This window comes from Pseudorasbora parva, chromosome 7, assembly GCF_024679245.1.
Source record: "Pseudorasbora parva isolate DD20220531a chromosome 7, ASM2467924v1, whole genome shotgun sequence".
In the NCBI taxonomy this organism is placed as follows: domain Eukaryota; kingdom Metazoa; phylum Chordata; class Actinopteri; order Cypriniformes; family Gobionidae; genus Pseudorasbora; species Pseudorasbora parva.
The window spans coordinates 6,316,830-6,341,709 of record NC_090178.1 but is presented as its reverse complement, the minus strand read 5'-3'; the positions used below and the strand labels follow the sequence as shown (position 1 = coordinate 6,341,709).

The 24,880-nt window shown below is 38.9% G+C and overlaps 1 protein-coding gene across 2 annotated transcripts in view; it reads right to left on the bottom strand.

Annotated features, from left to right (window-relative positions):
- The window catches only part of nkd2b (NKD inhibitor of WNT signaling pathway 2b), a 64,396-nt gene extending 42,619 nt beyond the window's left edge, over window positions 1–21,777 (bottom strand). For both annotated transcript variants that reach the window (XM_067447878.1, XM_067447879.1), the window contains exons 1-3: window positions 21,532–21,777; window positions 20,874–20,900; window positions 20,700–20,785 (exon numbers count right to left, since the gene is read on the bottom strand). In XM_067447878.1, coding sequence (XP_067303979.1) covers window positions 20,700–20,785; window positions 20,874–20,900; window positions 21,532–21,556 — 138 coding nt within the window. In that variant the 5' untranslated portion in view covers window positions 21,557–21,777. The remainder of the gene's footprint in view (window positions 1–20,699; window positions 20,786–20,873; window positions 20,901–21,531) is intronic.
- Window positions 21,778–24,880: the final 3,103 nt, after the last annotated feature.

Below are 24,880 nucleotides of genomic sequence, written 5' to 3'. Positions count from 1 at the left end.
AACACGCCAACAATGCGCCTGAACACACCTCGATTTCCATGGGCGAACATATGCCGCGAGTGCATCTGCTATTTATTCACCATGGTGCTGGACGTGAAAAGATAACTGCATTGGGTAACTTGAAAAGATGACTTGAGTCGTATCTGGCGCCACATTGTGCAGGGTGTATGATAGGGTCCATTTTTTTTGGGCTCTACTCAAAGAGGTTTTCATGCTTAAAGGGGGGGTGAAACACTCAGTTTCAGTCAATCTCATGTCAATCTTGAGTACCTATAGAGTAGTATTGCATCCTTCATATCTCCAAAAAGTCTTTAGTTTTATTATATTTATAAAAGAAATATGGGCTGTACCGAGTCTTTCCGGAAAAAACCGAGCGCCTGGAGGTGTATCGTGTGGGCGGAGCTAAAGAATGACGAATGCGCAAAGCGGTGACGTCCTCAAGCTTGGAGAAACCCTTGCTATCGAACTCAGCTAATAGATATATGATCCAGAATCATTCGGAGGCTGAAATAGAAACAGCAACAGCAGGACGTCCATCTCTGTGGTATGTACTGTATTTAGTGGCCTGTCAACATTTGTCTTTACTCTCAGTTTATGAGGACATGATTCGGTTTATGGACTATTGTATGCGACCAAACCTTAGTAGCAAGCAAAACGGTTTTGCACGTCAGACTAGTGTAACGTTATACAGAGAACAGCAATGAAGTCCGTTAGCGCATTTGAATGACGAAGCACGCGATCGTGTGGTTTACTGATGTTTACTCACGCGACGATAAGCAACAGCACAGACATTTGAAGCAGTTTTACTCACCGGCTGCTTCCAAAACAGGACCGAACCTTTACCGCTGGGACGGCTCCGTCAAAAACACACTTCTTGGAGTGTGGAGATCCACTTTGCGATGCGACTGAAGCCTTTCTGCATTCAAATCGGTTCAAATGCAGCGCTGCCTTCCCGGAATGCTGTGCTGAAGCGTTGAAGTCGCTTAATGTCAAAGTGGAGGAATGAAGTGGAGCGCGGCACGGACTATAACCGACATTAGTGTTCACGGACGACTGGATCTGCAGCTGAGAGCAGTGTTTACGGGCGTGCATTTCCTCTCTCGCTCTAGTCACACGCGCGCGCACCCTACCGGGAGAAGAGCCCGTACGGCCCATACAAGGACCTTCCGCTCTTATTAACGTCAAGTCGAGCCATACTCGAAAAAAAACTCTTCGAAACTTGTGAGAAACCGGAAGGAGTATTTTTAACACAGAAATACTCCATCAAACGTCCAACATTAGTTTTTGAAACTTTGTCTATGTTTAGGATGGGAATCCAAGTCTTTAACAGTGTAAAAAGCTCAGTATGCATGAAACAGCATTTCAACCCCCCTTTAAATTGTTGCAGCTCCTTTCTTCCCAGTCTGTCAGTAACACTCTGTTTAGTTCCTGTCTCTATGAAGCCCCTCCTTCGTTCTTAAAAAAAGCACAGTGTGCTCTGATTAGTCGGTTGACGCAGTGTATTGTGATTGTTCAGCCACTTCAAGCACTTTCTGGAAATGCCACACTCCTTTATTTTGCATATACCTAGGGTGGGAATTATTTAAATGAGGAATATTGTGACGTGTTTGTTCCCGGAAGAAAACTCAATACTACAATGAAGGGAGTTCAGAAAAAGTGAAGTGAAATTGAAAATAACTCCGTTTGGAGTTACTGTGCAAACTTTGCAGACCTTTTCCGTGCTCAAACAGCAACATTACATACTAAAGACAGCTAAAAAAAAAAAAAAAAAAGGTTAAAAAGCACAACACCACCTCTTTAATTTTTAAAATAAACATAAAATTACTAACATAACCTGGTTTTAATTCAGTATTCTGATAAAATTCCAAAAACAACTGGATAAAAAGTGTTTCATGAAGTGGTTTTGATGAAAAATTATAAAACTATTTGTCTTTAGTAAAATGTGCACTGATAAATTGTCCAAAATAAGACCAAGAATGTCCATTAAGAAAGTGCATAGAGTCAATTTAGACTTTTTGTTAACTTTAAACACAGCGTGAAAACTATAAGTTGCCTTAATTATGAGTAATTGCATGTCAAAAGTCTGGAATGAGGAAAAGAGAAACATTGGTGGCGTCTGGAGGAGATCAAATGGTCATCTGCGAGCGCTTTAAAGTCACCCGCTGAACGTGCTGCACAATCTAGTGATGGCACCTCAGTGTCTCTGAAGCCGCGAACCCTCAACTCGCTCGGAAAGAGTGCTTAGACAAGGAACCGGGGGAACGCAAGCAAACACCTTCAAAGTGCCTTTCGCAGCATAAATATCCTCAAATAAATAAACATGCAATCCGCCTGCAGTGTTCATGGTCTTTTTCCATGAAACACGGGCCATAAAAAATGTGAGAGGAGGACGGGGGGGATGAAAGAAATAGATTTCTCACATATGCAGTGTAATTGTTCTGACACAAAAAACACAATCACCATAAATGCTAACATGAATACCAGCGGTGGATGACATCTTTATGTAAGATTAGTCTATAAAGCTCTATAATGCATGCTCAAGTTGACAGCCACCATTTAAATGTTTGCATTTCAAAAAACTAAATGGAGTAGAAATATAATTATGTAATTGTAAAGTTAGTATTATAACTTTATTATTATAAAAACTTGAATGTAATGGAAGTGTTTGTATACAAATCGGTTAGTTTTAACCTTCAATATTAGACTCCCATGTATGGTTTACAACATTAGTTGTAAAAAAAAATTGCCATGAAATTGGATTGAAATCATTCCTAGGAAAATTTGTGCATTGAAGCATAAGCATGGGAGACTTTCAAATTTATTTATTTTTTAATGCAACTGCATGTAATGCTTTTGGTTCATGCAAAACTCATCAGCATGGTGCTAATGTGTTGCTATGTGGTTTTTAAAGATCCCGAGTACAGAAAAAAAAGAACAATCCAGGCTGTCAGTGCCACATCTATTGAAGACTCCCTGCTCCCCCAAAACAACACCCTTCATAGTGCCCCACCACCTCAAAGCCTTTAGAAAAACAGGCCCTTATCGGCCCCCTGTTGCCCCTCTCTGAGCTCGAGGATTTCTGCTGTACAAACCAGGAACAGATGTCCACAGCGGCCGTGCTGAAAGACCCCGCTGTTCTGGACGGCCGCCACATGCTTCTCATTCAGAGATGAAGGCTCATGGCTCGCCTTCTTGTGAAGCCAAAGTAAAAAAAATAAAAAATAAAAAAGCTCAAACTCGTCAAATGTCTCCCAGTCGCCTCAAAAACCTGAATACCATACGAGCACGTCTGAGCTTTCCTCAAACCTCGACAGCGGTTTTGACCAGGAGAATGTCGACTATTAAACAAATGTAGAACGTCGGGCCAATAGCGTCGTTCAGCTCCATCAAGACAATGGAGTTCCTCCATTCACCCAAATCAGAGAATGTGAGAAAAATCTGAGGAGAAAGATGCCATTGAATGTGGCGCTCTTAAACATAGGCTAGATATTCACAACACATTTCCAAAGCAAATACCACTGACTCAAAGTTAACATGGGAGAAGAAGACGCCAGAAAACGAACAAGTCCAAATAAAATATCCCTCTCCTGGATAATGCAAGAAAATACACAGCTCTGATGAGGTGAGAAATCTGATTTCTAAAAGTAAACATGAGATAAGCGAACAAGTCCCCTCTGTTAAGAAACTACATCATATTTACAGGTTTTTGTCAGTGGGATGATTCAAATCTGTGAAGACTGACCTCATCCATCGGGAGCCATTATATCTGGGAGGTCAGTTTGTTCCCCCATGCTTTGGGAAATTATCCCTATACTTTAAGAGTTTAGCTTGGCCGTGAGTTAAAAAAGAAAGATAAAGCTACGACAATCAGTTACTGTAAACAATTTCAGCCACTTTGCTAACTTCTAAATTAGACTGCCTCTATTGCATCAAGCAAATGATTGTTCATACAAAAACATACAAGATATTGCCTGAAAAATTACATAACATATACAGTATATCAAGTACATTCACATGTCCTGAAGTTTTATTTTTGATTGTATACAATATATATAGTGAGGAAAATAAGTATTTGAACACCCTGCTATTTTGCAAGTTCTCCCACTTGAAAATCATGGAGGGGTCTGAAATTGTCATCGTAGGTGCATGTCCACTGTGAGAGAAATAATCTAAATTAAAAAAAGAATCACAATATATGATTTTTTAACTATTTAATTGTATAATACAGCTGCAAATAAGTTTTTGAACACCTGCCTATCAGCTAGAATTCTGACCCTCAAAGACCCGTTAGTCTGCCTTTAAAATGTCCACCTCTACTCCACTTATTATCCTAAATTAGATGCACCTGTTTGAGGTCGTTAGCTGCATAAAGACACCTGTCCACCCCAAACAATTGCTGCGACCCAATTCGCCTACTTATACTACGTCCTAAAAGTATGTACTCTTTTTGTGAAGAAAAAGTATATACTTTTGAGTGTGTAGCAGAAAAGTATGCAAGCTTCGGGACATACTACTTCGTCATCTTTAACGGACTCTGTCGCTTAGTTACGTGCATCCCGTCACCGTTTAAACTGCCCTGTCAATCATCGTCAGATTCGTCACAGTTCAACTTCAAATCCTCCACATTCAGTTTAATCTCCTACCGTATCGGAGAGAAATGTAGCCGCTCGTTGATCTGCCATTTGTGGGTCTTTAATGCAGAGACTCTCCTCCTGTGTTTGCAGTTTAAATATAATGATGCATTTAAAAGTTAATGGCCAAACATGTCATTACAAAAGTTCACAATGCTGCTGCATGTGAACTATAATATGGACAACACTGAATAAATATATTTTTGTCAGGTTAAATATTGATAGGTTCACTCAAACCCCTTTATCTAAACTTCTCTACTTAACCGTCGAACTCGCACATCCGTCATGTTTGTAGTTTTTTAACGCTTTTTATCCGCGTTTGTAGTTCTAATCGAATCCTCGTCCAATTCGCAATGGGTTGTGGGTAATATCAGCCGTTAGAGTGCCCATCGATCCATACTGTGAATTCGGACCGGAAATAGTAAACCATCCGGGAATCTTTGGAATACTCTTTTCAACATACTACGATTTGGGACATACTAATTCTATTTTCGAATACTATTTAGGATGGATAGTATGCGAATTGGGACGCAGGGAATCAGTAAGAATCCAACTACTAACATGGCCAAGACCAAAGAGCTGTCCAAAGACACGAGACACAAAATTATACACCTCCACAAGGCTGGAAAGGATTATGGGGAAATTGCCAAGCAGCTTGGTGAAAAAAGGTCCACTGTTGGAGCAATCATTAGAAAATGGAAGAAGCTAAACATGACTGTCAATCTCCCTCGGACTAGGGCTCCATGCAAGATCTCACCTTGTGGGGTCTCAATGATCCTAAGAAAGGTGAGAAATCAGCCCAGAACTACACGTGAGGAGCTGGTCAAAGACCTGAAAAGAGCTGGGACCACCGTTTCCAAGGTTACTGTTGGTTATACACCAAGATGTCATGGTTTGAAATCATGCATGGTAGGGAAGGTTCCCCTGCTTAAACCAGCACGTCCAGGCCTGTCTTAAGTTTGCCAATGACCATTTTGGATGATCCAGATGAGTCATGGAAAAAGTCATGTGATCAGATGGGACCAAACTATAACTTTTTGGTCATAATTCCACTAAACGTGTTTGGAGGAAGAAGAACGTTGAGTACCATCCCAAGGACACCATCCCTACTGTGAAGCATGGGGGTGGTAGCATCATGCTTTGGGGGTGTTTTTCTTCACATGGGACAGGGCGACTGCACTGTATTAAGGAGAGGATGACCAGGACCATGTATTGCGAGATTTTGGTGAAAAACCTCCTTCCCTCAGTTAGAGCATTGAAGAAGGCTCGAGGCTGGGTCTTCCAACAGGACAATGACCCGAAGCACACAGCCAGGATAACCAAGGAGTGGCTCTGTAAGAAGCATATAATAATAATAATAATAATAATAATAATAATAATAATAATTTCTTACATTTATATAGCACTTTTCTAGGCACTCAAAGCGCTTTACATAAAAGGGGAAATCTCCTCAACCACCACCAATGTGCAGCATCCACCAGGATGATGCGACGGCAGCCATATTGCGCCAGATCGCCCACCACACACCAGCTTATGGTGGAGAGGAGACCGAGTGATGAAGCCAATCAGGATACGGGGAAAATTAGGAGGCCATGATGGACAGGGGCCAATGGGCAAATTTGGCCAGGATGCCGGGGTTACACCCCTACACTTTATCGAAGGACATCCTGGGATTTTTAACGACCACAGAGAGTCAGGACCTCGGTTTAACGTCTCATCCGACGGATTGATATATCAAGGTTCTGGCATGGCCTAGCCTAAACCCAAACATAAAGTCTCCCGACCTAAACCCAATCGAGAATCTTTGGAGGGAGCTCAAAATCTGTGTTTCTCAGCAACAGGCCAGAAACCTGACTGATCTAGAGAAGATCTGTGTGGAGGAGTGCGCCAAAATCCCTCCTGCAGTGCAAACCTGGTGAAAAACTCCTGGAAATGTTTGACATCTGTAATTGCAAACAAAAGATACTGTACCAAATATTAACATTGATTTTCTCAGGTGTTCAAATACTACTTTGCAGCTGTACAAATAAATAGTTAAAAAAATATATATACTGTGATTTCTGGAATTTTTTTTTGATTATTTCTCTCACAGTGGACATGCACCTATGATGACAAATTTCAGACCCCTCCATGATTTCCAAGTGGGAGAACTTGCAATATAGCAGGGTGTTCAAATACTTATTTTCCTTACTATATATATATATATATAAAATGAATAATTTATGTACAGTAAACATAAATCACATAATTAATAAAAATAGACATTTTGTGCATATAAAAATGGTTTAAAATATATATACATATATACATTATATATATTAATTATAATTTTAAATCCATAATATTAAATATGTCTTAATAATATAAAATAAATATTTAAATGAATATTAAAATTAAATATATATATATATATATATATATATATATATCTATATATAATTCATATAATATTAATGTTTATAATGTTAATAATATATATATCATTTTATAATGAATCTTATAAATGAAATCATATGAAATAAAATAACCATATTTAATAAAATGTCACAGAATTATATAAATACAAAAAATATAAATTAAATAATTTACTTTAATTACTTATATAATTTAAAGGGTTACTTCAGCGTAGCAAAACCAGCAAAGCCAGCATATGGCTTTGTATCAGTAGAAACCCTGGAGTATATTCAAATGATTGTGCTTTCCCCCCGCATATCCCCCTGAGACGAGAGATTTATGCATTTTATTTCTGGAAAAATTCCTCCTATGATGTAAATTGACGATATTTGTAACATAGGAGGAATGTTTGGCCAAAGGCTAAAGACTACAGCCAGCAGAGGGAGCCATTTCCGCATGTTTTCAACCCGTGCATGGGGGATGGAGATCACACTCACAGCTCAGCTCAGCTGGCAGCTGCAGGCACTCATTTAAACGGAGCTATGGTGAGCAATGTAAGTCTTTTAACTTCTCAAATTAATTTCTATGAAAGTTAAGCTTGCAAAGGCAAACTGAAACGTGCCAGACTGAACTGGCGTTGTGAATGTATGCCGCAAGTGTAGTCGCGATTACCTCAGCTCTCATCACGAGAGCTCATCAGTTCATTTATCTCACTCCTGCAGTTAGTGCTCAGTGCTGTGAGACTCGCGCGGTGACTCACTCATATTGAACAGACACGTTCAGTTTTTAATTGTAGTGTCTTCTCTAACTCAGTCACAGTAATCCAGCAGCGGTGGCTTTGGGAGTGGCCTCACAGGGCAGCGGAGCATTCTGGGAATTGTAGTCTTTCATCCCCATTAGAAAAAAATACATTTTCTGTCTTTTCTCAGTCTAGAAGGCACCAAATACACCAAATTAACACCTCCCACTACCTCACTATCTGCAGACAATCTTGCCCATTTTTCACAGATAAAACTACAATCATCAGCAGTCAGTTCTCACCTCCACACACACATGATTTTAAATCAGCCACATCCACAGTCAAAAAAAATTTCTCCTCCTTTTCTACACTCACTGAGGCTGAAGTATCTAAACTTCTCCTCTCCAGCCACCCCACTACCTGCCCTCTAGATCCATCCCCTCACAACTTCTACAAGCCATCTCCTCTACACTCTTACCAGCACTCACACACATCATCAACACATCTCTCTCCACCGGCATCTTCCCCACCACATTCAAGCAGGCTCGGGTAACCCCGCTGCTTAAAAAACCCACATTAGACACATCACTTGTAGAGAACTACAGACCTGTTTCTCTCCTACCATTCATAGTGAAAACACTTGAAAGAGTTGTTTTCAACCAGGTTTCATCTTTCCTCTCACAGTCTAATCAACTGGACGTAAACCAGTCAGGTTTCAAAAAGGGCCACTCAACTGAGACGGCATTATTGTCAGTTACTGAAGCCCTCCGGATGGCGAAGGCTGCTTCCAAATCATCAGTCCTCATCCTCCTTGATCTGTCTGCTGCCTTTGACACTGTGAATCATCAGATTCTTCTGTCCACCCTCTCATCACTGGTCATCACAGGGACTCAGCTCCACTGGTTTGAGTCCTATCTCACAGGTAGGTCTTTTAAGGTTGCCTGGAGAGGAAAGTTATCCAAAGCACATCATCTGACCACGGGGTTCCTCAGGGCTCAGTGCTTGGACCTCTCCTCTTCTCCATTTACACATCATCATTGGGACCCATCATTCAGGCACATGGCTTCTCATATCATTGCTTTGTTGATGACACACAGCTCTACCTCTCATTTCAGCACTTAATCTTATCATAAAACATTTTTTTCTAACTTTTCCTCCTCTACTTTTTCTCTTTTCCCTCTCTTTTCTGGTTTTTGCTACTCGGAGTAATATCCAAATCTTTGTATTTAGGGCACTTTTTGCGTTTCTTTGCCTTTTCATGACAGATTGCTTCCTGCACTCCTCAGTTGTAAGTCGCTTTGGACAAAAGCATCTGCTAAATGCAAAAATGTAAATGTAAACGTATCTTCATACAAGCACTCAAATGTAAACAATTTCATTCAAAGTTTAAATGTCATTTATTTTATGTGATATAATTTAAAAATGAATAAAATTTGTATTATAAATGATCCATTATATAAATTTCATTATCTTTAATAAAATAACTTTCATTTTATGGACCATCATTTATGAGAATGCTGTAATGTAAAGTGTTCTTGCCGACTTTGTACTAATGAGGTTCCTCTGTTGTGTAACTGTTGAATTTCTTTGGCAGGAAGAGTCATTTCCTGAATTGCAATTTCAATTCCAAAAGTTGAACTTGTGTTTGTTGTAGCCAATTCAATTCGAATTCACACTCATTCTGAATTGTGCCCAACTCTATAATTTGTCCTCCCACCATTTATCAGATTGTTCCTACTTCACTGGCATAACGTTAATGGCTTCATGCCTGGGAACGTTTAAGACAAAAGGGGTGTTGAAAAGTTGAAATGAGCGAGTGTGTCATTATTTGGGCATCCAGAGAGCTGAAGAAGCAGTCAGTGTGCTGCAGACTGTTGATGTTTCCAGTGTTGAAGCACACTGAGGCCTCACAAGCTCTTTAAGAATGGCGAGTCTTTGGATGGCGAGCCTCCACCTCAGCGCCGGCCTGGAATCGAGCGCTTTCCGTGCAGATTTTTCACAGAGAGGCCTCTTGTCCGGCCTTCCAACAACATTCTGAGCGGCTGCTATTTTGGCTGCTCATATTGACTGGTCATTTTGATCTTTCCTCTGAAGATCTCTCTAGCCCCATGCCAGGTGTTTATACAGGTAAGAGCCGAACACCTGCAATGATCCGTCAAACTCACCCTTCACGAAACCAGCCAACTCATTCTTTCCCTATCGCGGTCTCCTTGAGGAACAAAAACAAAGCCTGTTTTTTCAGGGAACGTCTTTGATCAGCCAACAGTCACCTCTGAGTCCAAGTCCGTAATTACCCCATTTGCTGCTCCTGCTGTTTTGCTCCTTTCACTCAACGTGCTTTAATCTGAAGCGCACGTACCTTCTGCAAAACCTTCAGGAATAGTTTAACAAAAATAAAAATCTATCATGTCGTTCCAAACCCTGCTGTTATTTTTTGCTATGCAACATGAAAGAAGATTTTTTAATGAACTCTTTTCCATACAAAAGAACAAAAAATTGCACGCACTCTGCATTTTATTCCAAGTCTTCTGAAGTCATATGATTTATGAGAGGAAAAGGCACAAATTTAAACAAAAACTCTAAAACAAAACAGAGTTTATCACACAAAACTTTTAAGACTGAAGGTGCATTAATTACTTATATGACTTTTTGCAGTTTGATACATGTGTTGTACAGGAAAATGTTCCTCCGGGAAAAAAATGGTGTTTGGGGGATAAAATGTGTGTTATTTTATATATATATATATATACACACACATACATACATTTTTTTCCGATTTTCATTTTAATTTTAGTTAGTTTTAGTAATTTTATAGCTTCTTTTTGTCATTATTAATATTATTTTTAATATGTCTATTTTATTAAGTTTTTGTTATTTTAGTTCTAAACAAAGATTAGAAATGTTGCCTTGGCAGCCAGTTGAAATAAAATAGTTCATGTTATTTATTTATTTTTTCCAAGTAATGAAAATGTTATGATGATAACCCTAATAAAGATGCTTAATTAAAGGTCCTGTTCTTCGCGATCCCATCTTTCAAACTTTAGTTAGTGTGTAATGTTGCTGTTAGAGCATAAATTATACCTGTAAAATTATAAAGCTCAAAGTTCAATGCCAAGCGAGATATTTTATTTAACAGAAGTTCTCTTTCAAAGCCTACAGCGAACGGCCGGTTTGGACTACACCGCTGCACTTCCTTCAGGAATGACGTCACTAGAACCGTTTGTTGACTAACCCTCCGCCCACAAGAACACGCAAAATAGGGGGCGTGGTCTCATTGCTCTCCCACGTGGAGAAGAGCGCGCATTCAGCGCTTGCATCTCCCCGTTATGGTAAGAGGCGGGGCAAAGTGCACTAAGCTGCTGTCCAATCACAACACGGGAAGCGCTGGCCCAATCAGAACTCGTTACTTGTTACGGGACTTCATAGAAAAAGGAAATCATCAGGCCGTTTTAAGGACAGTGTTTTTTTACACGTGAAACATGAACTCATGTTATATTGCTCACTGTAAACATAATCAAAGCTTCGAAAACACGCGAAGAACGGGACAGAGTCCTGCAACGGGTCGGGTACCCGCGGATACCCGCGGGTACCCGCATAAAAGTGGCTAAAACGGGTGGATTATGACATTTATAAAATTCACGGGCGGGGATGCGGGCGGATAATTACTCTGTGCGGGCGGGTAGTAGCGCGGATGGGCGGATGAAAAATATGTGCAATATTTCTGTGGCAAAGTGAACGCGAGAGCGAGAGAGAGAGAGACCAGGGCGTGATTGTGAATGAGCGTCACCTGCGAGCCACACCGGTCTCGAGTTCTCTGAGGGAGCTCGGAAGCATATAAGGACGAGAGATCACCAGACCTGGATTTGACGTTGAGTTGTGTTTATGTTTTATTATGCGTGTGCGCATGGGAGATGTCCATGAAGGGCTACTCACGTTACTTTCGTTTTGTTTGGTTAAAGGCTTTTAAATGTTCGCCGGTTCCCGCCTCCTTCTTCCCCCATCCAACATATTGTAGGCTATTACAATTTCTATGTCCAAATTACCATTACACACACACGCAACAACGATATACCATTTGACCCATCACGTCACCACCACTGCGACATTGAAACTTTAGTTGATGCCTCTCGTAGCGCAGAAGGAGCGAGCGTTGCAGGAGTAGCAATGGATGAAGTAAAAGTAAAGCTGGTGAGTGGAGTAGCTATATGAAATTGTTGACAATGAGTCTTTAAAGGCACTTTTGCCTGTTTCATTAGCCCATTCATGACGCTGTTGATGTTGAGAGAGGTGTAGGATAAAAAAATAAAGCATTTTAATTTGAATGTTTTAGCGTGTGTGATGTATCGCGGGCACGGGTCGGGTAACGGGCCAAATATTAACGGGTCTGGGCGGGTACGGATTTAATTTTCAAATTTTCACGGGTCACGGGTCGGATCTGGTGCTAAACCTTGCGGGTACGGGCGGGGGCGGGTCTCCAAAAATGGACCCGTGCAGGACTCTGGAACGGGACCTTTAAAGTGACAGTTCATCTAAAAATGAAAATTGTCATTAATATCTCACCCTCATGTCATTACAAACAATTTTGTTCATCATCAGGACACAAATGAAGATATTTTTGCTGAAACTGAGAGATATCGGTCCCCCCATTGACAGCTACGCAAGATGCTGTCAATGGGGGGATGCTGTCAGATGCACTTAGATGCTTCAAAAAATTCATAAAGAGATCTTAGAACTAATCCATAAGAATTAAGCAGTTTAGTCCAAATCTTCTGATGAGAAGATCACTTTATGATGAACAGATTGAATTTAGGCGTTTATTCACATATAAACACAATGAAAGTCGTAAGGGTTTGGAATGACATGAGAGCAAGTAATTAATGGCAGAATTCTCCTTTTTGGGTTCCTTTGAGGTTTGAAACGACATGATATTAAGTAAACATCTGACTGGAGCTAATGAGCTCATTATTGCCCACTGAACACTAATGGCTTTTAGAGTTAATACTCGGGAACTCCACACCAGGAAAACCCTCGGGACATTCACCCGTCTGTCTCTCCCCGCGGGCCTGTTCGTCCATCCGCCCTTCCCCCAGATACGCGGCTCCAGTGATATCAGAGAGCTTTAATAACTCCCAGCTCCGCGCTTTGAAGTCGCGTCCAGGCAGCTAAGGAATCCCATTCCCTCCGCTTCCCTGACAATGGGATGGGGGAGGGGGGGGTCTGACCAAACACCGGATTTGGCCCCTTTCTAATCTGCAGCCATCAGGATTTTACCTGCCTCCAAAATCCTAAAGCTGACTTTAAAAGGCAGCCAGACACAATTATTGGACACATTCCCTTTTTTCCATTAACTTCAAGGAATGTTCTGGGTTTATTACAAATTAAGTCGTTTCAACAGCATCATGTCTTTTTAGCAAAGTTCTTTCAATGAAAGTGCACTTAGAGATGCAAATCATGAAAGATGAATTGTGCAGCTTTATTTGCATATGGCATCTGGCCTGTTTAAGCACCGAAATTACTTAACGAATTATGCAAATCAAGTAATGCCATGCATATGAATAAAGGTATTCAAATCTCTTTTCCATCTTTTGATGAATTACTGCTGCCATGATCAAGTCAAGTAATATTTATTCGTATTGCGCTTTATACAATACAGATTGTTTAAGCCGCTTTAAATTAGCTAACAAAAAAATAACCATGTTAATGTTATAATTCATCAGTTATGAAACAAATTACATTTCAGCTGCACAGCAGCTCTACAGAAGACAAGAGTCATTATTTACTCAGCTCAGTGCAGTTCAATGTCGATTTAATTCAGCATTAATGCTTTAAATTAAGTTAATGTTGCTCAATTGCTCTGTTAGTGTAATGAACAAATGTGAACGCTGCCATTCGAACCCTGGTGTGAACCAAACAAGCGGACCAAGATGAAAAGATTGGTCTCCACTTCCAAACAAACTCTGGTGCAGTTTGAATGAAATATGAACGACGGACAAAGATATGTAAACAAACCAAAAACAGGACATGATGTCACAAGATACGACCCTAAAAAGGGCGGAACGGTCAAGCACACCAGTTTTTTCACAGTGCCGTACAGGCGTCAGAACCGTGCCTCATCACATCTTCGTTTGTGTGCCTGACACAGAGATTCCTGCCACTGTTTTGACTCTTTTACACATTTTCTAAGCTCTTCACGAGTTCTCTGCCGGTCAAAATATACCATCACATGTACCTACTCACACACAACAAGCATATTTATCTCAGCACACAGCCTTTATTTGGATGTTAGGTAAGTTCCGTCACAAAATATATGTCATAAAAGTTGATCGGGTTCGGTATCTTTACAGAGTAAAGCATTAAGAAAACAGCAGTTAAGAAAGCATCTAATCATAGTGATGCAATTCAGCACTCCAGTAAAATCACATCAAGTTTATTTATATAGCAGCTTGTATAGGTTGTTTTAAAGCAACAGCTTTACAGTATTAAACATGAAACAGAGTCACTGTCTCTTTTAATTAGAATTACAACTTCAGTTTCTACTATAAAGTGTGCTCTCCAGTGTGTTCAAGTTTTTATTCGCGGACGTCTGACCTCGACAGACTGAACGGAAGAAATGAAGTGAAGAAGAGTTAAGTCAAAGAAGGCGGAGCCTCAGAGCCACACCTATCTATTACATCATCGCCAATGACCAATGGTAGTTCGAAGGCGTTTACCAGACAGAGTGAACTTTTCCAGAAAGTTGACTCTCGAAATGAACACAAATTTAACTCAGTTTTTGCCTAATTTTGTTCAAAATGACATCACACCAGTTCATTTTTCAATTTCACTTTAAGTATATCAAGGCCTAAAAATCAACTGAGCAACCAGAAGAAATCCAGTTGATTTTAATGGACTTTATGCTACAATTGCTGTTAATGGAGTTCAAACTAATTACAATTGGAAAATTCCTGTAAAATGAAAAGGACTATGTAAACAAAGTATGTTGTGCATACAGAAAACAAAAGCCAGGTGATGTAAGAACAAAGTACTCATATACTTCACTTGATGTAATCCAGAAATACATCATTCTTAAAGAGATTCCTAAACACTGAGTGTCAAATTATACACCTACTCTGGCTTGTCACAGACACGAGCATCAGTCCATGCAGAGGTGTCTCCTTTCAGTTCATTTAGAGGACAGAATTACAGCTGCTCTGGGGTGCAAAGTCAAATCACACTTATAAGGACAATACAACACTACAACCAGGTCGACAAATGTTTAACAATCTCTAGAGGGTGACGGGCGGTACAACACAATCACGTCATTCGGGTCTCCTTACACTTGTGCATCATAAACCAATCGTAAATGACTTAGACCTAGAGTGTTGAAATGTATTAAGTCATTGGAGCGTCAAAGAGAAATGCCATGTAGACAGTCTATTAAAAGACTGTTTATTTATATACGGTCCGAAAAAAATTATAATAGCTCAACCGCATTATAAACTCAACCATCCCTCAATATAACGAAGAGATATAACGGAGATGATCCAGAAAAGAAATAAGCTTGCTTTCATGTTCAAAAGATGATGGGGCTTCAAATACGTCACATTAAACACAATAAACATTCAATTTGGTCGGGGGTTTTTACAGTTTAAAATTATAGTAGTACTTGTTTCCCAGTGGACTCAGCTTCGATGAAATAATGAAAAATTAGAAATTTAAGTTTGTCTTTATTTACTCAACTTCTGTATTGCGCACAATTCATATGATATACATCACATGATTACCATATTTTCTGGGATATAAGTCACATTTAGGGCTTGGCATTAAAGGAACTGTATGTAAGAAATATATTTCAATGAATCATAAAATGGCCCTGATATGTCACTAGACATTAAGAAATTGTGTTCATTTCAAATACTTCTATCACTGACAACAGTAGTCCGGCCAGGATATTGTCATTTAAAAGTTGTTGTTGCAGCCCTCAACTGATGTGGATGTGGACATGTTGTGTTTATAATAATAATAATGATCGGCATCCGGGTTGCCAGATCTGCAGCTACAAACATTCCTGCTGATCCTGCAGTCTATCTGGCAACCTCGAGTCAGGGGAGGGGGGGAAAGGGGATATACCTCTCTACAGTCATTTGAAAGTAATTGCAGTACCAGTTTTGGCCACAATCTTGCATGCACTTCCTTTAAAGGATTAGTTCACTTCAAAAGGAAGATTTCCTGAAAATGTACTTACCCCCATTTCAACCAAGATGTTCATGTCCTTCTTTTTTTAATTAGAATTTCAACTTCAGTTTCTACTATAAAGTGTGCTCTCCAGTGTGTTCATGTTTTTATTCGCGGACGTCTGACCTCGACAGACTGAACGGAAGAAATGAAGAGAAGAAGAGTTAAGTCAAAGAAGGCGGAGCCTCAGAGCCACACCTATCTATTACATCATCGCCAATGACCAATGGTAGTTCGAAGGCGTTTACCAGACAGAGTGAACTTTTCCAGAAAGTTGACTCTCGAAACGAACACAAATTTAACTCCAGTTTGTTCATGTTTTTATTCGCGTATGTCTGGCCTCGGCAGACTGAGCGGAAGAAATGAAGTAGAGTAGATTTAAGCCAAAGAAGGCGGAGCCTCAGAGCCACACCTATCTATTACATCATCACCAATGACCAATGGTAGTTCAAAAGCATTTACAAGATAGAGTGAACTTTTACAGAAAGTTGACTATGGAAACAAACACAAAAATCAATCAAATGAGATGGGGGTGAGTCAATTATCAGGAAAATTTCATTTTGAAGTGAACGAATCTTTTAACTTTTTCGCTCACCAGCCACTGTGGTTTGTGGTTTTCCAAAGTTACTGGCCACTCAGCGTTTTCACTGGACACAATTTTGACATTGACACCATGGAGGAAACCTGCCATATTGATATTTTTAATATTATCTCATAATTTGGCACTAGTACATTAGGCTGCTGTCACTTTAAGACTGAATGCACAGATCCATTACACTGTTACACGAGTTTTCTTTCTCAACCGTTTATGTTCACTGTGAGTGTGTTTACGTGAATACTTGTCAAGACCCGCATTTTGACATCATTTTGTGTGTATTTGACTGTTGAAACGCAATAAGCAGCAAAAAAAGAAGTCTGCAGGAGTAAAATTATGCCCTATCCGACACTGAAATTCAAGATGTTATTTGTACAGTGCATTTCCCACATGTCCGTTAGCTTCAGTGTCACTAAGTTTAAATACATTTGTTTAGGCTCTGCATTTTTAATGTTGTTTATAATGAATGGCAGTATGGTGTTTAAAATGTAAAGGTTTCGTATAATTTACCAGTATTTTACATTATTTCAGAATTTAATAATAAAATGTGACTTATACACTGATGTGTTTTTTCTCTCTCTTGTTTGACCTATTTGCAACTTATAATCGGTTGTGACTTATTTTCCCCAAAATATGATATATGACATGCCTTTTGAAGTTTATTAGAACTTGGCAGTAAAATTAACCATTCACTAATAGCTCAGTGGAAAACGGACATTCTGATGTTTTCCTTGAGATATACTTTGTGCTTTATAAAAAAAACTAAAATAAAACATTAATAAACAGGGTTGGAACAACAGTAAATAATGGCGAAATGTTTATTTTTTGGGTGGAGTATTCATGTGATACTAGGCACACAGCTTACGGGCTGAAACTGCCAATCACTGGAAGCAAAATACAGTAATTCCAAAAAACCTTCAATCAAGCCAGCTTTGATCCCACAACAATGACTCTTTATCCCTGCAACTCATCAAGATATCGTTAACGGGGATTGGGTCTACTGCAGAATAAACATGGCAGCACAAAACTGTGATTATGATGTTTTCAAAAAATCACAAATAGCAGATTAGACAGAAACATGATCTATGCCTAGATTATAGCATATGCCTAGGTCTAGCACAGATGCATTCGTTTGGTTTGCTTAGACATAAATGCATTATGGGACACGAGATTAACTCAAGGTGACATTCCAAAAGCAAGGCAGCGTCACAAGACAATGCATATTCTGAACGAAACTGCAACATGTTATGCAACAAAGCTAGTTTAAACTTCACCAACCAAACTCTGACCTGAAATGGACTCGGATCCGCACCAAAAGCTGCCCTCACTTCAACCACCCTTAATAAACAACCCAAGCTTGCCTTATCAGCAATCCAAAGTGCTCCTGCTCGCAGTTTCAAAGACTCTTTCAGGTACTTGACGACTGACAAAACACAAATCAGAGCCAAAGCTTTGAATAAAATCAAACGCTGGACCGCCCATTAATGACACATGACGTACCCTGCGCCGCCGGTGGTTTCCCCTTAACATCGCTGTCAGATTTTCCCAAATAACTTTCCCATTCATGAAGGGAACAACTTTTATTAGGCTTCTAATAGGGTGGGTTAATCATCATTTAGTCTTTTTACTATGTCGTCCTTCAGTGTGACGCTAATTGAAATGATGCAATGCAAAGAGTTTGACATAACGAGACACGTCAGCTTTTGTTCATTGATTGCAGTGAATCCATTCAAAATGTTTGTAACTGACTTTTGAATTTATTAAGTGAAATGCATCCACAAAAAATAATCAAACAAACTGGTTATAGTAGGTTTGATTTCTAATATGAATATTTGTCAATTTCAATTAATCAACTTAGAGAGGTTGAGTTTTTTTTAAATTGACAGTTTCGAAGAAATTAATCTCACAAACTTTTTAGAGATGGTTCGAATCTTCCCTGTGAATTTCAATACATTTTAATAACTTCAGAAATGTTTGATATTGACTTTTGAATTGATTCTTTGAAATGGAGATTCACAGAAATGAATCAAACTCTGTCTAATAGTCCATTTAAAGCTTGAACACATTCCCAGAATTTATATCAAATCATCTTGTAAGAGTTGGTTTGATTAATTCATGATAACATGTATATGCCAATAAAGCAATTCAGAGTTTTTTTTTTTTTTTTTAGATTGAAACCATTCACAGAAACATATATTTTTAAAATCTGTCTATTTCTATGAATCAATTCAAAAATATTTGAGATATTCTTCTGAATTGATTCCTTGAAATAGACAATTTTAATTCTTTCACAGAAATAAATCAAAAACTTTTTTAGAGATTGTTAGAATATTCCTTGAGATTTTCTGTCCATTTAAGGTTGAACCCACCCATTGAGTCATTCTTTTGAATATCTGTCAATTTCTGTCCATCTGACTTTTGAATAGATTCTTTGAAATGGACAGTTTGAAGTCAATCACAGAAATGAATCAAACAAACATGTTTGTGTCATATTTGTGAATTTCTATTTATTTGAATAAATCTTCTGAAATGTGTGACTTTTGAATTGATTCTTTGAAATTCACAGCAATGAATCAAACACAGCGTTTGATTCATTGCTGTGAATCTCCATTTCAAAGAATCTATCTATCCATTTAAAATTTGAACCCATCCATAGAATTTATTTGGCTCAACTTGTAATAGTTGGTTTGCTTCATTAATGTGAATATCTGTCTACTTCAGTTAAGCAAATCAGAGGTTCCCGAGATTGACTTCTGAATTGATTCTTTGAAATGGACAGTTTGAACTGAATCAAACATAAATGAATCAAACAAACATTCTAGAGACGGTCCGAATCTTTCCTGTGATTTTCTGTCCATTTTAAGTTTGAACCCATCCACTGATTCATTCTTTTAAATATCTGTCCATTTTAATAAAGTAATTCAGAGGTTTGAGATTGACTTTTGAATTGATTCTTTGACATGGAGATTTAGAGAAAGGAATCAAACCAACTCTAAAAAGAGACACAATCAAAACGTCTCTCTCTGAACAAGAGCAATTAAAACATGCATTAATATGCACTTTTATGCATTAATAAGTGCATAAAATGTTCGGTTTCATGTGCAATATGAAGAGAACTGCGTTACTGACATACGTATGCCATGAGGCATGTTATTCTTTGTTGTTAATCACTAGTGTTTGGTCTATCAACCTGTCTCAAGTTAGGAAAAACATCAGAAAATAGCAGTATTGTGCGGTCAGAGAATAAGACAGAACTCTTGTTAACTGCTCAGGTGGAGGAGAAAGAGCATACAATGAACTGCATAGGTGTATGAGAGACAACTGGTTAGCACAAGATGAAACCTCAACAGATCATCATTAGTGAAATTACTCATCAAATTCTGACACTCCCGAAAGTTGCTAGAATCCAATGCCGTTCACACAGACGTCCAGCTCTAACCGAGACTCTCAGCTGTTAGTTAATACAGTTGTCAATCACAAACTGTCTGCCCGCCGCCCGGCGCTGATGTCATAGTCCCACCGCAGGGAACGGGCTGTCAAAACCCATCAATCCCACAGGGGAACAACCACAGCGGAGCTGTCCCGCTGCCAAACACGACAAAAACAACAGCAGCTCTCGTCATCGAGAGGAGCTCAACATGTCGTTGCATGGCCTTGCGAACACACTCCGTTCTGTTTGTTTCAGTCGGTGTAATGATGATTTCTCGTCATCGGGAATGTGGTCTTTGGCAGCGGGACGGCAAACGGCTCAGCGCAAGTTGTTCCCTGTGGGGTGCAGATCCAGTCTAGATTCTAGAGTCGACCATGAGACAGGGAAAAAGTTTCGACTACAGAAAGCAATCGGATAATGCACTGCGATTTAAAACTCTTCAAGTTACTTCTGTGCTTTCTTGCTTTACACAGTGAGCTTTGCATCATGCAAATGACACACTCTTTAGAAATTTAATTGAAATTTCTCAAGCAAAGTGCTTTTTGTCTGATGCATGAAGATGGTGTCTGTGTAGAACAGTCAGATTGTATGTTTCATCTCAGGTATAGCTACCATGTAAGACAGGTCTAAAGATGGACGGCGAGAAGGTTTCAGATACATAAAGGAAGCAAATGCACAATAACAGGTGCTTCTTACCCTATAATCTTTCAGATCGGTGCCATATCTCTCGCCCTCTTCAACTCCTCTTCTTGAAATAAAGCCATTCACAACAAAACTGTCTCCTGAAAAGGAATTTAAACAAGTATTGGGAAATGTTCTAAGCCATTGATAGTTCATATTATGAAAAACTGTGACAAATGCAAATCTCACCTTCAGGATTTTCCCGACGTTTGCACGCTGCATCCGAATTGCAAAGACAAAAATTGGAGCATTATTTCTAATGTATATGTATTTCAAGAGCATGCATGGCAAAGACTGACATACTATGGATGATTTCTTAGTTATTTTGACTATTTAGATATTTTAACTTCTTCAAAGTGTTTCATATAGGTGTGCTGGGATTCATCTGATTATCATCTTAATCAGATTTTTGATATCGGTGATGACGTACAGTATGGTAATGGCATTTTCCAGTTTTTAGAGAAATAGTTTTTGCATTGCTAATTGTCATTCTGTAATGATACCTAACGAAGCTACTTTCATATGTAAAAATCTTAAATTAATGACATTTCTGATTTTTATTTTGCTGGTCTGTCAGAAATATAACTCACTTCACATTTCCAACAAAAAAATATATAAACTTAACGATAATAATGATACAAACGAGGAACATTTATCTTTCAACACTTTTAAAATTAAGAAAAAGTTATTAAATAAACAATAAAAAGTTTAAAGCTATTATATATTTAGGACTATACTCATTCTTAAGTTCCAAGATTGAATATTCCTCCATACACATAGCATACAAGTTTACATATTATTTACACAAATATAATGCGATTATGTAACTTCTAAATGTGCAACTCACCATGCTTTGAGTGAAGTTTCCCCATTGTATCTGCTGGAGTTAACAGAAGTCGTGCATCTCTCGTTCACGGTTGTTACATTATATCCCGTTCAGAGAAATTAAAGGTAAATCCTGCAGATTCCGGAAACATTCGAGCAGCATTTATCGCGCGACACCAGCCAGGCCCGTTCACTGAGAAGGTGTAATGAAGAAGAGCAAAGACGAGAATGTGTGGTAGGAGCTCCTGAGATGATGATCTGCTGCAGATGAAGATGTGAAGCGAGTGAAGTGAAGTGTGGGAGAAACACGAACACGCACCTTCAGTCCAGCCCCCTTCACATCACTGCTGCCCCCTACTGACACTCACAAGACTAGCACTAGGAGAGACACTACAGGTGAAGCAGTACATTAAGGGATAGTTCACTTAAAAATGAAAATTCTGTCATCCTTTACTCACCCTCAAGTTGTTTCAAACCTGTATGAATTTCTCTCTTCAGCTGAACATAAGGGAAGATATTTTGAAGAATGTCAGTAACCAAAGAGTGAACTGGAGCCATTGACTCCCATAGTATTTTTTTCCCCTAGTATTGAAGTCAATGGCTCCAGTTAACTGTTTCTTACCTGTCGGACACATTTTGAGAGCTGACGCTTGAAACACTGAGGGGTTTATTTGAATTATGATTATTTAAATGAGGAATATTGTGACGTGTTCATTCCCGGAAAAAAACGAGGCATTTGTCATGTCCATCTTTCTACTTGAAGTAAAGTAGATGTTTTCACGCTATTTTGGTGTGGTAAAAGAGATCCAGAGAACAGGTTAGGACACTTGTATTAATAGTAAAACAAACAAAACATAATCTAAAACACAAATGGACTACATTTCATGAAGAAAATGTGTGTTGTTGACCATGCAAAAAACTATCATTGCAATGCTAACTAGATAGATGTAAGAAAAGTAAAATGTGCAAACGATTCATTTTGATTTATATGCACCAAAATGTAATAATGTTCATATCAGAGACCCACACTGACCCCCAGAAGTGCCAGAAGTGTTTTAGAGAAAAATCTAAAACGAATGTTGGAGCATCAGTTCTCTTCATTATCATCACTTTTCTTCTTCATTTTTGTTTGAATCAGTTTTGGTGTTTTTTAGTAGATGTTCATCAGGTCTCCTCAGGTTCACACAGATATTGAGAATCACATTAACTATAAGGATGATCCATTAAAGGTGCACTATGTAGTATTTTTGCAGTAAAATATCCAAAAACCACTAGGCCAGTGTTGTATATTTTGTTCAGTTGAGTACTTACAATATCCCAAATGTTTCCAACTATTTGTAAATTGTGAGAGAATTGCTATTTTAACTAAGGACCGGGACATTTCAGGCAGCATAGCGTTTGAATGAGTCGCCTGTCAATCGCGTCATATCTGCGTTACCCTCTGTTTTATTCTGAAGAAGCGCTTTTCTCTTAGCAGTGTGAACATGTCACAGCAGCGCCGAGCGAACGCACAGAGTAATGACATAACATCATTTTAAACACACTTAAATGTATCTGATATGATAAACAGAGCTGCTTTACCTTATAATCATGACCGGAAAAAGTGGAAGTGCGGGCGCCCGGAGACTGTGTCCCGTCCCGTCATAATAAAAGTCCCGGTACTCGCGAGCCATGTGTTTGTGTAACAATCGCTCCAGCAGCCATGCTTAGCTCCACAACACTCGGTCCTGCTCTGCTTTACACTACAGTAACGTTAATAACCGCATCCCTGAACATGATTTCTGCCCGAGTCCTATTTTCCACCGGCTGTGAGGTGAAGACCACATGTCCCAAGATGCTGCGCTCACACTTGGCGTCATCAAACTACGCCTTTGTTTAGAACAGGCGCCCTCCAGTGGACGGAAAGTTGCATAGTGCACATTTACCCACAAACAAACCCAATTCATTTCTTCATGTTCAACACTACATCTGTTTTAGCATTTGTAACTTTTTCAGGCATTGTTCATAAACAAATCTTGGTGACTTTTATGGCACTTGGTATATGAACACAAAATAAATTGGGAGCATGATTTGAAAAGGCTATGTGGTCGTAAAAAATAGTCACACTCAGGGTGTTTGTGGTCAAAAATAACCGCCATAGGCAATTAATGGTATTGGATTTCTACAATCTACAAATCAGCCACGATATAGAAAAAAAAGCACACAGCAGTGAAGGGGTGAATCTCTAAAACATCAAGAGTAAAAAACAGACAAACACACACAAATAAAAGTCACTGTAAAAAGCCAATTTTTGGAAATATGTGATATAAAAATCATATTTCATATTTCAATAATTCATCCACAATGTAACAAGCGCACAACGAGAGGGTAAGACTCATACATACAAACACACACACACACAATAAATATTAATTATCATTCTCTTTCAAAAACAAAATAAAAAATATTTTGACCATGAAGATCCTTAGTGTGACTCCCAAATGAGTATTAAAAACTTTCAGCTCTCACAGAGGGACTGACGTATATGATACGATACTGATATATGATATGATACTGCCAAAGTATGGGAACAACATCTGAACAATGCCTTTGTGATGGAGATTTTTTTTTTTTTAACAAAGTTATGCACAAAAAAAAGTCAGCAACCTTCTTCAGAAAATGCTACTGTAGTTGGTAACTCATTCATGCACGATTGCCACAGAAACATTTTTCACATGCAATCAGCCTGAGAGAACAAACTAGATGAAAGCATATTCCATTTGCACGGGGGGAAACATATTTTGCAATACTGAAAGATGGGAAAGATTTGCCAATAAGCAGCATAAATCATTCTTTTATTTTAAACAAAAGCTCATATATCTCCTACTGAACAGACTTGAACACCAAACGGCTTGTGTTGTACGATACTTGCCCGCAAGTCTATTAACTCTTCAACTAATGTATTAGTATTGGCAGCTCTATAGATATTCCAGTTCTTGGAGCCAGACAGAAACTCAACAGCATTATACTGTTTGCTTTGTTTAGGAACTCACTGGCAGTTTCTAACCACAAAAGTGATATAAAACTCTGCAACAACAAAGCTTTTGACGATTTTTTTTTCTTCTTCCACTGATTACATTTAAGCAGCTTGTTTTTGGAAGAGAAACTGACAGGAAGAGAAAAAAGCCTGCAGACACTGCAATTATGGGTTTGTTTATCTGGTCTGCAGCCTGACATGTTTTAATCTCACATCATATCAGAAGAATGCGATAAAGATACCTGCACAATGACGGCTCGCAGGTGTTTACCTGTTTGATCCGGTCTCGCCGGGTGATGATACACATCAAGCAGCTCTTTGTGATTTTTGGATTCGCATAAAACAACTTCTCACA